Source organism: Sinohyriopsis cumingii, chromosome 19, assembly GCF_028554795.1.
Source record: "Sinohyriopsis cumingii isolate HCF-2022 chromosome 19, ASM2855479v2, whole genome shotgun sequence".
Classification (NCBI taxonomy): domain Eukaryota; kingdom Metazoa; phylum Mollusca; class Bivalvia; order Unionida; family Unionidae; genus Sinohyriopsis; species Sinohyriopsis cumingii.
The window spans coordinates 13,524,740-13,538,301 of record NC_142979.1 but is presented as its reverse complement, the minus strand read 5'-3'; the positions used below and the strand labels follow the sequence as shown (position 1 = coordinate 13,538,301).

At 34.3% G+C, this 13,562-nt stretch overlaps 1 protein-coding gene across 1 annotated transcript in view; it reads left to right on the top strand.

The window, feature by feature from the left end:
- Positions 1–13,562, top strand: part of LOC149775153 (methylcrotonoyl-CoA carboxylase subunit alpha, mitochondrial-like) — a 70,599-nt gene that overhangs the window by 25,052 nt on the left and 31,985 nt on the right. The window contains exons 9-10 of the mRNA XM_089943083.1: positions 3,257–3,338; positions 8,517–8,644. Coding sequence (XP_089799209.1) covers positions 3,257–3,338; positions 8,517–8,644 — 210 coding nt within the window. The remainder of the gene's footprint in view (positions 1–3,256; positions 3,339–8,516; positions 8,645–13,562) is intronic.

Below are 13,562 nucleotides of genomic sequence, written 5' to 3'. Positions count from 1 at the left end.
ATTTTATGTCACTTTGGTTCTTTATTCCATCTGACCTATAACCTGTGAAATAAAGTTGTCGACACATACTAATCTTAGAAATGATAATAACTGACCTGCTTCATTTCTTTAACTAAGTCAATGCTAGTGTATTAATAATTTCTTTATTTGATACTGATGCTATAATATTTTTATTACTTTTAATAAACAAGCATAATACCTATGTGACAAACTTGTGTTAGTAATTTTAATTCTTCTTTTCAGTTCATCAGTTACTAAGCAATTATTATTTTATTTACTATATTTACTGATTAATTGAAGGCAAGTTGCTTAAGTTAGCATTTCATTAATACTTACTAATTAGTTAGTAATTTATTTCTAAGTGATGTTCTACAGAGTAATCAATACTAAGTACACTTCACACTCAATAATGAAATATTCAGAATTACTTTAACTAGTGTGGGAAAAAGTGTCCTGATTAACAAGGTCTTTTCAGGTTTGCAGGGTTCAAAATTAATGCTAATCCAGTAACCCAATACCAGAGATTTTTCTGATGGTCACTAAAACCCCAACCATCATTAAATCTTTTGGAGTAGTGTGCATTTCTGTCGGTCACTATCATAGCAGTTAACACATGGTCTTGAGTTGGATATATGAAATAAAAATGAGATGCCATTCCATTTCATTGTTAATTGATCTATTCTGCTAGAAATTGCCATTTTGTTTGTATGCATATATATATATATATATATATAGTGCAAACCCACTATAACGCGCCACGCTATAATGCGAATTCGGATATAACGCGATCGTGGTGTGGCTCCTGAAATTTTGTATATTCATTCACACATGAAAAAATATTTTTTGTTCAAAGTACATGAAATGGTGTATAAAAATTTATTATCATTTTGGGGAGGAGATTGTGTATGAATTTGAATATAATATGATCGTGACATGGTACCCAGAAAGATAAAGTACGAGAAATAGTGTGTAAATTGTTTATTATCTTTTTTGGGAAGAGTTCGCGTGCAAATTCGAATCTAGTATGATTGTGGCTTGGCTTCTGAAATTTAACAATTTCACCAAGTTCTTGAAGTGTTATGCCAAAATAAAAATTATCGGAAATGTTACTTATTACTGATCCATGAGTAAAGCCAGTAAGTCATCTTTGTGATTGTCTTCAGTTAATTCTGTATACAATCGTTGCTCAAACAAAAGACGACGTGTTTCTTCTTAAACTGCATACACAGACAAACAGAGGACAATGTGGTGGTTAATGAAAGAGTCTCACAATTTAATAAACATCAACACAAGAAAAAACCAAAGCCGCCAAGATGTTTGCTGGGCTTGGCGGTGTTATTAGATGCAATCAGTTGACCAGTAAATAATTTCATCTTTATTAGCTGGAAATTGAAAGGGTATGAAATTGTACATGCATTCAGCTTACAAATTTTTATAAACGTGACTTGTGATCATTGCAGGCCTACTGCACTTAATTCTCGGGTTTTACAATGGTATGGTGTTTGTTTATGAACTCGTTATTAATTTCCTATTTTTTATTTAAAAAATATTTTACCATTATGGAAAAGCAATTTCACAAATGCAAGTCGTTCACTGCACTTTGCACAGTGATTAGTATAGTAGTTTTCATGTGTTTTTTTTGTTGAGATATTCACAAAATCTGAAGTAAAAGTTATATGCACGCTGAAAGCATGTGTTGATTGTTAATTATTCTTGCTGTAGTCGTTCTAACGAATAGGCGTACAAACATTAATTATTGGAAATTTGCAGTGGATAAATGTACACGGAAACGCATATGAGAAAATTTGAGAAGTATGAAATTTGTACAGACACCGTTCGTAGACCCTGGAACGTAATGAACTGTACACATACTTCGTCTTTCTTAACCTGATTTTGCTGTTAATTTTTCCCATTGAATTCAGACACTAATGATGTGTGACAAAATTATTGAATAGTTTAAATATGTATGCAATTTTGGCATTGGAATTACATATATTATGGATTAATTGCAAGCCCTGACGGTACGATATCAGACAGCAAGTAAACGGTATTGATACTCTGTTCATGCTGTATATTAGAAATTGAATTCAGACACAATGATCTGGGAAAAAATGATTAAATATTGTAAATATCTGAGTAATTTTTTGATGGAATTACATGCATTATAGATGAACTGCATGCCACGACGGCATGATAGTAAATAGTGTTGACACCCTATTCATCATCATCCATGAATATGTGCCAGTGAGTTGTTCTCTGAAAAAAGTAAAATACTGTAAATCCCCGCATTAACGTGATCCAACTTTTGGGACTCCAATTATTGCGTTATAGTGGGGTTCAACTATATATATATATATATATATATATATATAAACTTTCACCTCAACAGATCAAAGGTGTATTATATTGCTATATTTTGCTATAAGTGGCATGGTTTAATGTAAGCCTTGCTTCATCATATAAACAATGGCTGGGCCATGGATTATGCGGCATTTGTATTTTCTATGGTGGTTACTTAGATTTACAAATTTTGGCTAGCTTTTATATGATATACCATCACAGCAAGTAGAAACTGGATCTTCATTATTTCAAATCTTCAAGGACAATGAATTTATTTTGTAAAACTTGTTGACTAATTATCAATTACTTTAAACATTCATTATTGTTATTATGTAAAACAAATTATGTAATATATTTTATTTTGCAGTAATTTTAAAATGCTTAGTAAAACAATTCAGTCATAAGGTAATTTGAAATAATTCTTAGTCAGTTCTTGTACTGGATATGAGTAAATAATTTTTACTTTAGAGTTAGTGAAATTATTAACAGCTACACAAAATTCTATTTAATAGAACTTTATAAATTTTTTTTTACAAAAAGCACCAGTTTACACAAATAATATAAATCCATTTGCAGATATGGCTGCTGTTATTCCAGCATTGACAGAAAGCATTCCATTCTGGCATTGACAAAAAGCATTCCAGCTTTAAGCCTCTTACTGACCCAGATTTTTGGCTATTAGGTAGATCTCAGGCCCACTTAGGTCTGTTGTTGTTGATGCATAAATTTGTGGTCATGTTTTTATAGGGAGGGGGTCCTGTGGCTTTCATAGATAAATAATTGTTCCTTGGGTCCATAAATTAGTGGTTGTAGCAACCACAAAATCAAGTACAAAATTTATTCCTCTTTTAAAAATAACAATGAATTTAAAGCATATATTTTGTGATTGTATATATATAATTTTTTCAATTTCCAGCCTGGTATATCTGACAAGGTACGAAAGTCTATTGGTGAGGCAGCGGTGAGGGCTGCACAGGCTGTCAGTTATGTGGGTGCAGGTAGAGGACTGCTTTTCATACTATGTTAATATCATAAACATTTTTTTGCAGTTGAGAGTGCTGATACAAAGTTTGTAATTTTCATCAGGCTCAGATGAAAACTAGTATCCTATCTCTTGATTTTGTAAAAGGACATTTTTTTTTGTCTTTGGTATTGGATATGCTCATGCAGTTTGTGTTGTATATTCCACTTGTATTTGGATGGCCAAAACTAAATATTTACCAGATATATTCATTATTACTGGAGTCCTAGTATAAATATGCCAGTAGATCTGGGTCTATGCAATATGTTAGGAGTAATCAGAAGAACAAGCAGTATAGACCTCAAATGGCCAATGCATTATATAATAGCATATTAGGGTTTAGGTTTAGACTTAGGATAGACTTATGCAAGTATTTATGGTATTTTTGTCGCCTGACAACATTATTTGGTGTAAGAGAACAGAAAGGGAGAGAAAAATAAATAATCACCCCAGCAATATTACCCAGGAAGTTAAAAAGGGCAAATTGTTATATCTGCATGTTTGGGATATTATTCAAAATATATCCATCCAGCAGGAAACAGTTATTATATACATAAACGTATAAACATGGGGCCTCTACCATAGCCTTTTAATGGTGTTTAGTTGGTCCTGAAATATAAAAATGGTGCCAATCTTTTGTCCAGTATGATCACCACTCATTAGATCTCCTTAGATTGTGTCAAAAAGCACAAGTTCAGGCAAAAATATTGAACTTTTTTTGCAATCATCAAAAAATTGACTGGCTTGTTATGATATGCAGTTAATTTTGTTGTTGTTGTTGTTGTTGTAGGGTTTAACGTCATTTTTCAGCACATGATAGGCTACACATGACGGCAATTATTAATGGTGGAGGAAGAACCCGGGAAATGCCCGGAAAGAACCACCAACCCACGAGAAGCTACTGGCAAGCTTTCTCACATACCCACATTAGCTGAATCTGAGACTCGAACCCATGCAGACAGAGGTGAGATAGCAGTGGTCCGCAACAGAGAATGCTTTAGACCACTCGGCCACTCGTGGCCCCCATTATGCAGTTAAACGCTATTTCTACCTATGTACTTACCACACACACATGCACACACACACACACACACACACACATATATGCGCTGCTCTGTATTATTTACCTCTGGTTCTAATAATATATTTATCCAAGAGAAACTGTTGATTTCTTAAGTATACTGTAAACTTGAATATCGGTGAATAGAATGGAGATAAGTGGTAATTTTGCTATAAGTCTAAAGTTAAATTTATTATTGTTTTTTCCCATGACATATTTGCCAACCTCTCATATTGTTGGGTTTTTTTGAGACCTAAAGGTTTTTGTTTTGCGGTCTGAATGTGTGTGTGTGGGGGGGGCAGTGCATGTGACTCACCCCCACCCCCAATGATTGTACAATGAAAAATAAGTTATTTACTCATTGCCTATGAATATGACTGGAAATTCAGATTTGAATAAAAGAAAATAAGATATCTGTTTTCTTTGAAGAATTTAATAGTAGACTTGAGGGCCTACATTTAATTGGGGGTGGGTTGGATTGGGATTTTCTTTTGTAAATCAGAATACTTTTGTTTTATCTTATCTCAAGATAATTTTTTTCACCATTTTTTTTTACAATGGATCAGATTAGTTCTTTATTCTTTACAAATGTCAAGAAAATTATTTCCTGAAAGTATTTGGCTGCCAGAAATTTATTTTCAAAAACAGCCCAGGTTGAATTTTTTCAGAATAAATTGATGGTTTTGCACCTGCATTGCTTTGAGGGAGTGTCATGCATGCAATGGCCATGAGAGTTGGAATGTATAAACATGATAGTTATTTTTGGATTGGTATATGCATTCATGCATTGTTCTGACGCTAGTTGGAATGTATAAACATGATAGTTATTTTTGGATTGGTAAAACAACTTTTGCTATTGTCATTCACTTACATAATCTGTGCAAGGGTAACCTACCTTCCTTTTAAACACCTCTATGACAATCAATATAAAAACTGCCTTGAGGATTTCCATGGGCATTAAGTATGACTGATTGTTTTTCATGGGCTTTAAGTATGACTGATTGTTTTTCATGGGCTTTAAGTATGACTAATTGTTTTCCATGGGCATTTAAGTATGACTGATTGTTTTCCATGGGCATTAAGCATGACTATTTGGTTTGTTTTCCATGGGCATTAAGCATGACTGTTTGATTTGTTTTCCATGGGCATTAAGTATAACTGATTGTTTTCCATGGGCATTAATTATGACTGATTGTTTTCCATGGGCTTTCAGTATGACTGATAGTTTTCCATGGGCATTAAGTATGACTGATTGTTTTCCATGAGCATTAAGCACGACTGTTTGATTGTTTTCCATGGGCATTAAGCACGACTGTTTGATTGTTTTCCGTGAGCATTAAGCATGACTGTTTGATTTGTTTTCCATGGACATTAAGCACAGCTGTTTGATTTGTTTTCCATGGACATTAATCACCAGTTTTCTGTTCATACTTGTTATGGGGTGTTCCATTAAAACATACATGGGACCCAGGGAATGCACTTTTAAAGTTGGGTACTCACCCAGAGATGCAATTTAGAAATTTCTTATGATTTTAGTATGAACTCTGTGAAACCAAAATACCCTGGCATATATTTAAACAAATCTGCCTTTCCTGGGTACCATGTACACCACTCCCTAGATAAACTCATGCCCTGATAACTTGCAAACCCACTTATAATGCAAGGTCAGGGCATGAATCCCATTTTTTAAACCAGAAAATGCCAAAAAATTTATCACTATTTGTTGAACATGAAGAAAATCGTGATCAAAATTGGTAATGGAAACTTTGATATATTGCTCGTTTTATCATCAAAAACAGTAGATATGACCTGAAAATTTAATTTTAATCCGCATTATCAAATATCAACTTTTAATAAGAAGTCATATAATTTGTTACATTTTCTTTTCAGACGACATTCTTAGTTCACCACAATTAATGATATTCAAGGACATTTCAATCCATAAAAATGTCACTTATGCCGAGCGGAGGCAGTACTTTAATAAATAAATGCCAGTTAAATAAAAAAAAATATCAATTGAAATTTGTGATCATAAATGCAATGTGTCCTTTAGTAATTAAACAAAATGTGTCAATCTACTGTAACAGCTATGTTTGCTAGTGTTTCTTTGAGAATCTAATTAAGTGCCCACCGTGTTTTGATATAGTACTAGTGGAAGCATTTGTTGTATTGTTGCACTAAATAAAATGCAGGCCTCCTTTTGTAAAAACATGGTGGTTATGTTTTTTAAATAAAAAAATAGGAGGTGGAATAAAAAAAGTTAAAAGGCATGCAAATCCTGCATGCTTAAGAAACAGCGGCTCCGGTCGTACATCGGGTAACTCATTTCAGATGATCAATCAAACACTGATAAATTTTATTGTGTATATAATCTAATTAAACTACCTTAAATTCACCTACTCAGTCATAATTGTGATTAAAGATAGCAAGGCAACCAAGCAAAATACTTTATAAAATAAACAGCTTTGTTTCACAGATACGGACCATTGTGGGAAAAACAAGTTCCAGAGAATTCCTGAATTCACACGTAGAGATACCCTCAAAGATGATAAGAAGTTTCACTATTACTTGAAAATGAAATCACGGCATCAATATTTTACTAATTGAAAAATATTAAAAATATTGTTTCGACGTAGACAGTTGTCTCATCAAATAAATGTTGCATGTTTTTGATAAAAAGAAATGTTGCTTGGTAGTGTATCACCAGTTAGTCTGGTTCCCTACTTCGTAGATACTTACTTTCGCAAAATACTACTGTGCACCATTCCAGGGACCAGACTAATCAATAAACGAAAAAGCTGTGATGTAATACACAAATGTTTTGCAAACCATGTTTGGTTGTTGAAACCAGTTGCAATCACGTTATTGATCTTTCAGATGTTGGACAGTTTGAAAATAAATGTAATTTATAGAGAATAACAAACAACTTCTTCAGAAATGGAGCTTTACTGACAATTTTTCTCGACTCGATAATTAAACGAGGATTCAGCCATTAAATGGCCCAGTCCTTCCCCAATACAGTGGTTTTATGGATGTCTAGCGGGTTTTTGGGAGGTCCCTCGCTAGCTCACACCCTTGCTTATAGTGCAGTCTGTGTGTTTGGACAACAATGTGTGCGATTTATTGAGGAAGAGGTGTATGTTCAAATGGAACAGCCCTTACTTGTAGACATCATGGTGAAAAGAATGGTATCTCTTTTTTGTATTACTAAGATGACTAAAAGTCATGTTTTTCAAAACACAGTTATGTTTTGGAGCCTTTTAGATTAAAATTATTTTTTTTTAATGCATGACACATCATATTATGGCATTTATGCTATGCTTTTTTTTTAGCATCCTCAGTTTATCTTTCCTTTACCACATTTCATCCTAAACTGCTTTGTGGAATTTTACAACCTTTTTGTTACATTGCCCTATAGTGACCATCTGTGACAGGTTTGTCATCCTTTGGGTCCCTAGGAAGGAGTCACAGGTAAAATGACAAAAACCACAATTACACTGACATTTTCAAGAATTTTGGAACTAAACCACTGAATATACTGTTATAACAGGAAGGCACATCACTTTTGTGACCAATTTTACAATATGATCCCCTTGGTCACTGTTTGAGTGGTAATGAGGGTGAGTACCAATGGTGAGTAGTTTGGAATATGTACCAAAAGTATCAGGATTGTGATGGCAAACCGTTGATGTTGCTCTTGTTTTAATTATATTTGCATTATTTTGTCATGGTGAATTATTAACTATAATTGTTGAAAAAGTGAAAGTATGACAGTGCTTTTTAAAGTTATTGTCCTTCTTTTCAATGTCTGCACTGAGGGACCCATTATTTCACTCAGTTAAAATAACTTCAGAATATAAATTGCAATTTATTGTACAGTTTTGTTAGTCATATTCAGAGCAAATTCATTTTCAATATTTTCCAGAAATATTGTATAGGTTTATGGCCCTTTTTTACTTGAATGCAGTAAACTGAGAGATGTGCCAAGGTAGGGCATTTATAACTTTAGGTAATTGTATTTTTAATTAAAATTTGTAATTAAATGAAGGTTTATTATAGAAGAGGTATATTATAACCATTTTATTGTCTTGATAGGAACTGTGGAATTCATAATGGATACAAACCAAAAATTCTACTTCATGGAAATGAACACCCGATTACAGGTGGAGCACCCAGTCACAGAGATGATCACAGGCACTGACCTGGTTGAATGGCAGTTAAAGGTAAAGGAGACAGATCTAGTATTTTGATGCCCTCAAGTGTTTTCCTTTTAACTAAATTATTATATGAGCATGTCAAATATTGGAGACAGAAACTATGAGTATTTATAGGTTACTGCATTTGTATGGGAAAATATGAACGAGTTTTGGGATGGAATACTGCACGACCTTGGGGGAGTACAGTATATCCATCTGACAAAACAAGTTCATATTTTCCAATACAAATGCACTAACCTTTTTATTATATGCTCATTTTCTTATTCTACTTGAGGCTTAATTATATAAATGAAATACACCACAAGAAACAACGTAAATGAATGTATGCCATATTCCAAACTAAATACATAAGCACAGATTTATCATTACACAGCAACATTATTAATGTGCACATAACTCAGCCCAGATAAATTTGAACTTTATCACGCGCTTGACATAACTTTTGAAAGAAAATGGCGTGTCTAGTTAAAATTGAAATTTGGAGTCATATTGTGAATGAATGCGCATTGCAACAACTTTTCCATTGATCTGGAATGAATAGATTTTGGTATTTTGTTTCAATTCGACGAAAGTTTGTGATTTTGGGCTGGATTCATCTGTGCAAATTGTACACGAAATGCATCAGATTGAAGCGGCGCGGGAGAAGCGTGTTTACATCTGCAAGTGTGTTTGTTCTGTCATTGACTATCTGAAATCATAATGTGGGAAAAATTTGAAGTGTTTCAATTGCAATGACATGGCTCATGTAATTCGGGTTTGCAGAACTAAGAAAGTACATTTTGAGGAAATTCTGGATGTAAAACTGTAAGTATATTTTTTTGCCATTCTTATTACCAGCTAAAGGAAACAGTTTATGCCTTTATAGTTTGCATGTTATTTGTAGGGACCAAGCAATTTTATGAAATCTGGTGTCTATTGCAAAATCTGAAACAATGTATCAAAATGTTAATGTGGAATGTAGCAAAAGAGTTGGTATGTTGCAGTCCATGAAATATCTGCTTTAGTTAATTCAGAAACAAATTTAATCAACCAAAACATATTGCGCCTACTATCCGAATGTACATGATTTGTTTACAGAGTAGTTCCTAATACACTATTGTGCACACGTGTCCTGCGCATGGGAGGAATATGAAGGTGTGCAATATCATAAAATATTGAACGATTCTGATAATGTAAAGTTAACGGAGAAAAAAATGAGCATATAATAAGTAAATGTTACTGGCTGATATTACAGACAGAAAACATACTGTTTTGTATGGGCTGATATGTCAGATATAACAGACAGAAAATATACAGTTGTGTACAGGCTGATATGTCAGATATAACAGACAGAAAATGTACAGTTGAGTACAGGCTGATATGTCAGATGTTGCAGGCAGAAAATGTAGAGGCTGATATGTCAGATATTACTGATAGAAAATGTACAATTTTGTACAGGCTGTTATGTCAGAAATTACAGACAGAAAATGTACAGTTGTGTACAGGCTGATATGTCAGATATTACAGACAGAAAATGTACAATTTTGCACAGGCTGTTATGTCAAAAATTACAGACAGAAAATGTACAATTGTGTACAGGCTGATATGTCAGATATTGCAGACAGAAAATTTACAATTGTGTACAGGCTGATATGTCAGATAATACAGACAGAAAATGTAGAGGCTGTTATGTCAGAAATTACAGACAGATAATGTATAATTGTGTACAGGCTGATATGTCAGATGTTGCAGACAGAAAATGTACAGTTGTGTACAGGCTGATATGTGAGATGTTGCAGACAGAGAATGTAGAGGTTGATATGACAGATATTGCAGACAGAAAATGTACAATTTTGTATAGGCTGATATGTCAGATATTGCAGACAGAAAATGTACAATTGTGAACAGGCTGATATGTCAGATGTTGCAGACAGAACATGTACATTTGTGTACAGGCTGATATGTCAGATATTGCAGACAGAACATGTACATTTGTGTACAGGCTGATATGTCAGCTACTACGGACAGAAAACGTAGAGGCTGTTATGTCCGAAATTACAGACAGAAAATGTACAATTGTGTACAGGCTGATATGTCAGATGTTGCAGACAGAAAATGTACATTTGTGTACAGGCTGATATGTCAGATATTACAGACAGAAAATGTACAATTGTGTACAGGCAGATATCGCAGACAGAAAATGTACAAATTGTGTGCAGGCAGATATCGCAGACAGAAAATGTACAAATTGTGTACAGGCTGATATGTCAGATATTGCAGACGGAACATGTACATTTGTGTACAGGCTGATATGTCCGATATTGCAGACAGAAAATGTAGAGGCAGTTCTGTCAAAAATTACAGTCAGAAAATGTACAATTGTGTACAGGCTTATATGTCATTTATTACTGACAAAAAATGTAGAGGCTGATATGTCAGTTATTGCAGACAGAAAATGTACAGTTATGTACAGGCTGATATGTCAGATATTGCAGACAGAAAATATAGAGGCTGTTGTGTCAGATATTACAGACAGAAAATGTACAGTTGTGTACAGGCTGATATGCCAGATGTTGCAGACAGAAAATGCACAATTTTGTACATGCCGATATGTCAGATATTACAGACAGAAAATGTAGAGGCTGTTATGTCCGAAATTACAGACAGAAAATGTACAATTGTGTACAGGCTGATATGTCAAAATATTACAGACAGAAAATATACAATTGTGTACAGGCTGATATGTCAAAATATTGCAGACAGAAAATGTAGAGGCTGTTATGTCAGATATTACAGACAGAAAATGTAGAGGCTGTTATGTCAGATATTACAGACAGAAAATGTATTAAAAAAACGTTCAGGCTGATATGTTTATCCTCTGTAATTGAATTACCTTGATATTACTTACTTTTGTGAAAACAGTCATTTTCTGATTTCTTGTTTAAAAACATTTTTCCCTGATGACACAAATGTTGGGAATATAAGCTGAACTACCTATTGAAATCCAAACTTACAGAAACTTTGAGATGAAAATTTTTCATTGTAATATGTTTGCCCACACATGCATACATGCACACACAAGCACAGACACACACACACACAGGGAAGAAATTTTTACCCATTGTCTCACCTTACCCCCACCAGGTGGCACCAGTAGTAATCTACTTTAAGTTTTTGCAGCAGTACTTTATTGCATCGAATCCCTCAAAACTGTCATAATTTTGAATGATCCATCTATAACTGAGGTGAATTATTATGTTTTGTGTTATGAATTATTATGTTTTGTAGTGTCCGTAAATGATTGATCACCTTTGTTGAAACTTGTTGTGAACATAGTTTGGTTGTCTTATTACAGTCACACTGTTCCATGGTTGCAGTGCTCCCTTCACTTTCTTTGGTCCATTGCCAGGTTTCATGTATTCACAACTTTGCTTTTAAATTCCAGTTTGTGTCAGTACTTCATTGTACTAACTATTATGCCCATATACTTCATACCCGCTTCCTACGGTGCATGTATGGAATATCAGCTGGTGTTTGTTATCATAGCATCCTCTGGATTGAACTTGTAGAGTTTCGGTTATCAGTGTCCCTATATACCTCGTATCAGCCCCTTTCGGCTCCACATACAGGTGTCAGACACTCTTCACATCCCTACAACCTCCCCCAGGTCTTTCTTCCTGAGGTATTCCTATGGAAGAAATTCAGAGCTGGGCTGGTGCAGTGTGCTGTGACTGGATATGCCCCCGTTATGCCAGTGATACATTTATATGTACAATAAAGTGTCTATTGAACCTGTGCATTGTGTGTTATTTAAAGTTATGTTTTGTAGTGTCCATAAATGATTGATTAGCTTTATTGAAATTTTTGTGAATATAGTTTCATATTCCTAGAATATTTTGGACTTAGTTTTTTCTGACCTAGTAAGCTGTATATGATAGTATTTTGAATAACAATCAAATTTGATATTTTGTGATATTATGGGTGATTTAGTTGAATTTTCATATTTTAGGTTGACATTGCTGTTTTGTCTTTGAAGTTCTTGAATTTTAGAAGCAATGGTCATGAACTCTGTGTGTGTGTGATGTGAATTTTTAACATAGCTTTTAACAATTTTTTCAGTCGTATACCTATGGCATCAGGCCAACCAGTCCTAACACTAACCACATAATGCTAAGCACCTACCGAGGAATCTGTCAATACCATTTTTATAATGTGTTTGATATGACTCAGCCAGGGTTTGAACCCGTGACCTACCAAATCCGAGGCTGATGCTCTAACCACTTAGGCCATCGGAGCGGTTGTCATGAACTGTTATAAATGTCAGAGGTACAAGGTCAGCAAAGATAGTCTTGGTTTTGCCTGCTTGTATGAAATGTACTTCTGCAACACCATGTACAATTTGCAGGTCTTAGTCAGAGGGGACATGGTCTTCTGCCCTTAGAAAGAACATCAAGACAAAAGAGAGGAAGATGAAATTGAAGAATGAGACAAAATTTTGGGAGTGTACTGCATTGAGTTTACACCTGAAATAAAAAAGATACCCATGAAAAGGCTGTCAGCTTCCAGGCTAAAATCTTCAGCAAGTCACAAATGAGGAGATTGATCAAGGCAGTGATAGTGCAGTTGCATTTTTTAAAGGGAATAGTCGCCCTTCATTCTGCCATACTAATACTGCTATTGTTTTGCTGGGGATAGTTAGGCATGCCTTAAGGTCCACAGGGGTTTTGATTCTGATTTAGCTGATTTGTAATTCTAGCTATCATAACTACATGTGGCCATACCAGTTGTTAACCATCCTGCCATACCTTTATTCCAGCTTGGCATGATCAATGATAGAGTTGTTATCTTTGATGGTTTTTTTTGTTGCCAAAGTGATTAATTCAGCAGCTCACCACTCAGTGGCAAATTACCTTACAGCTTCATTGAATCCTAATTTGATACATGA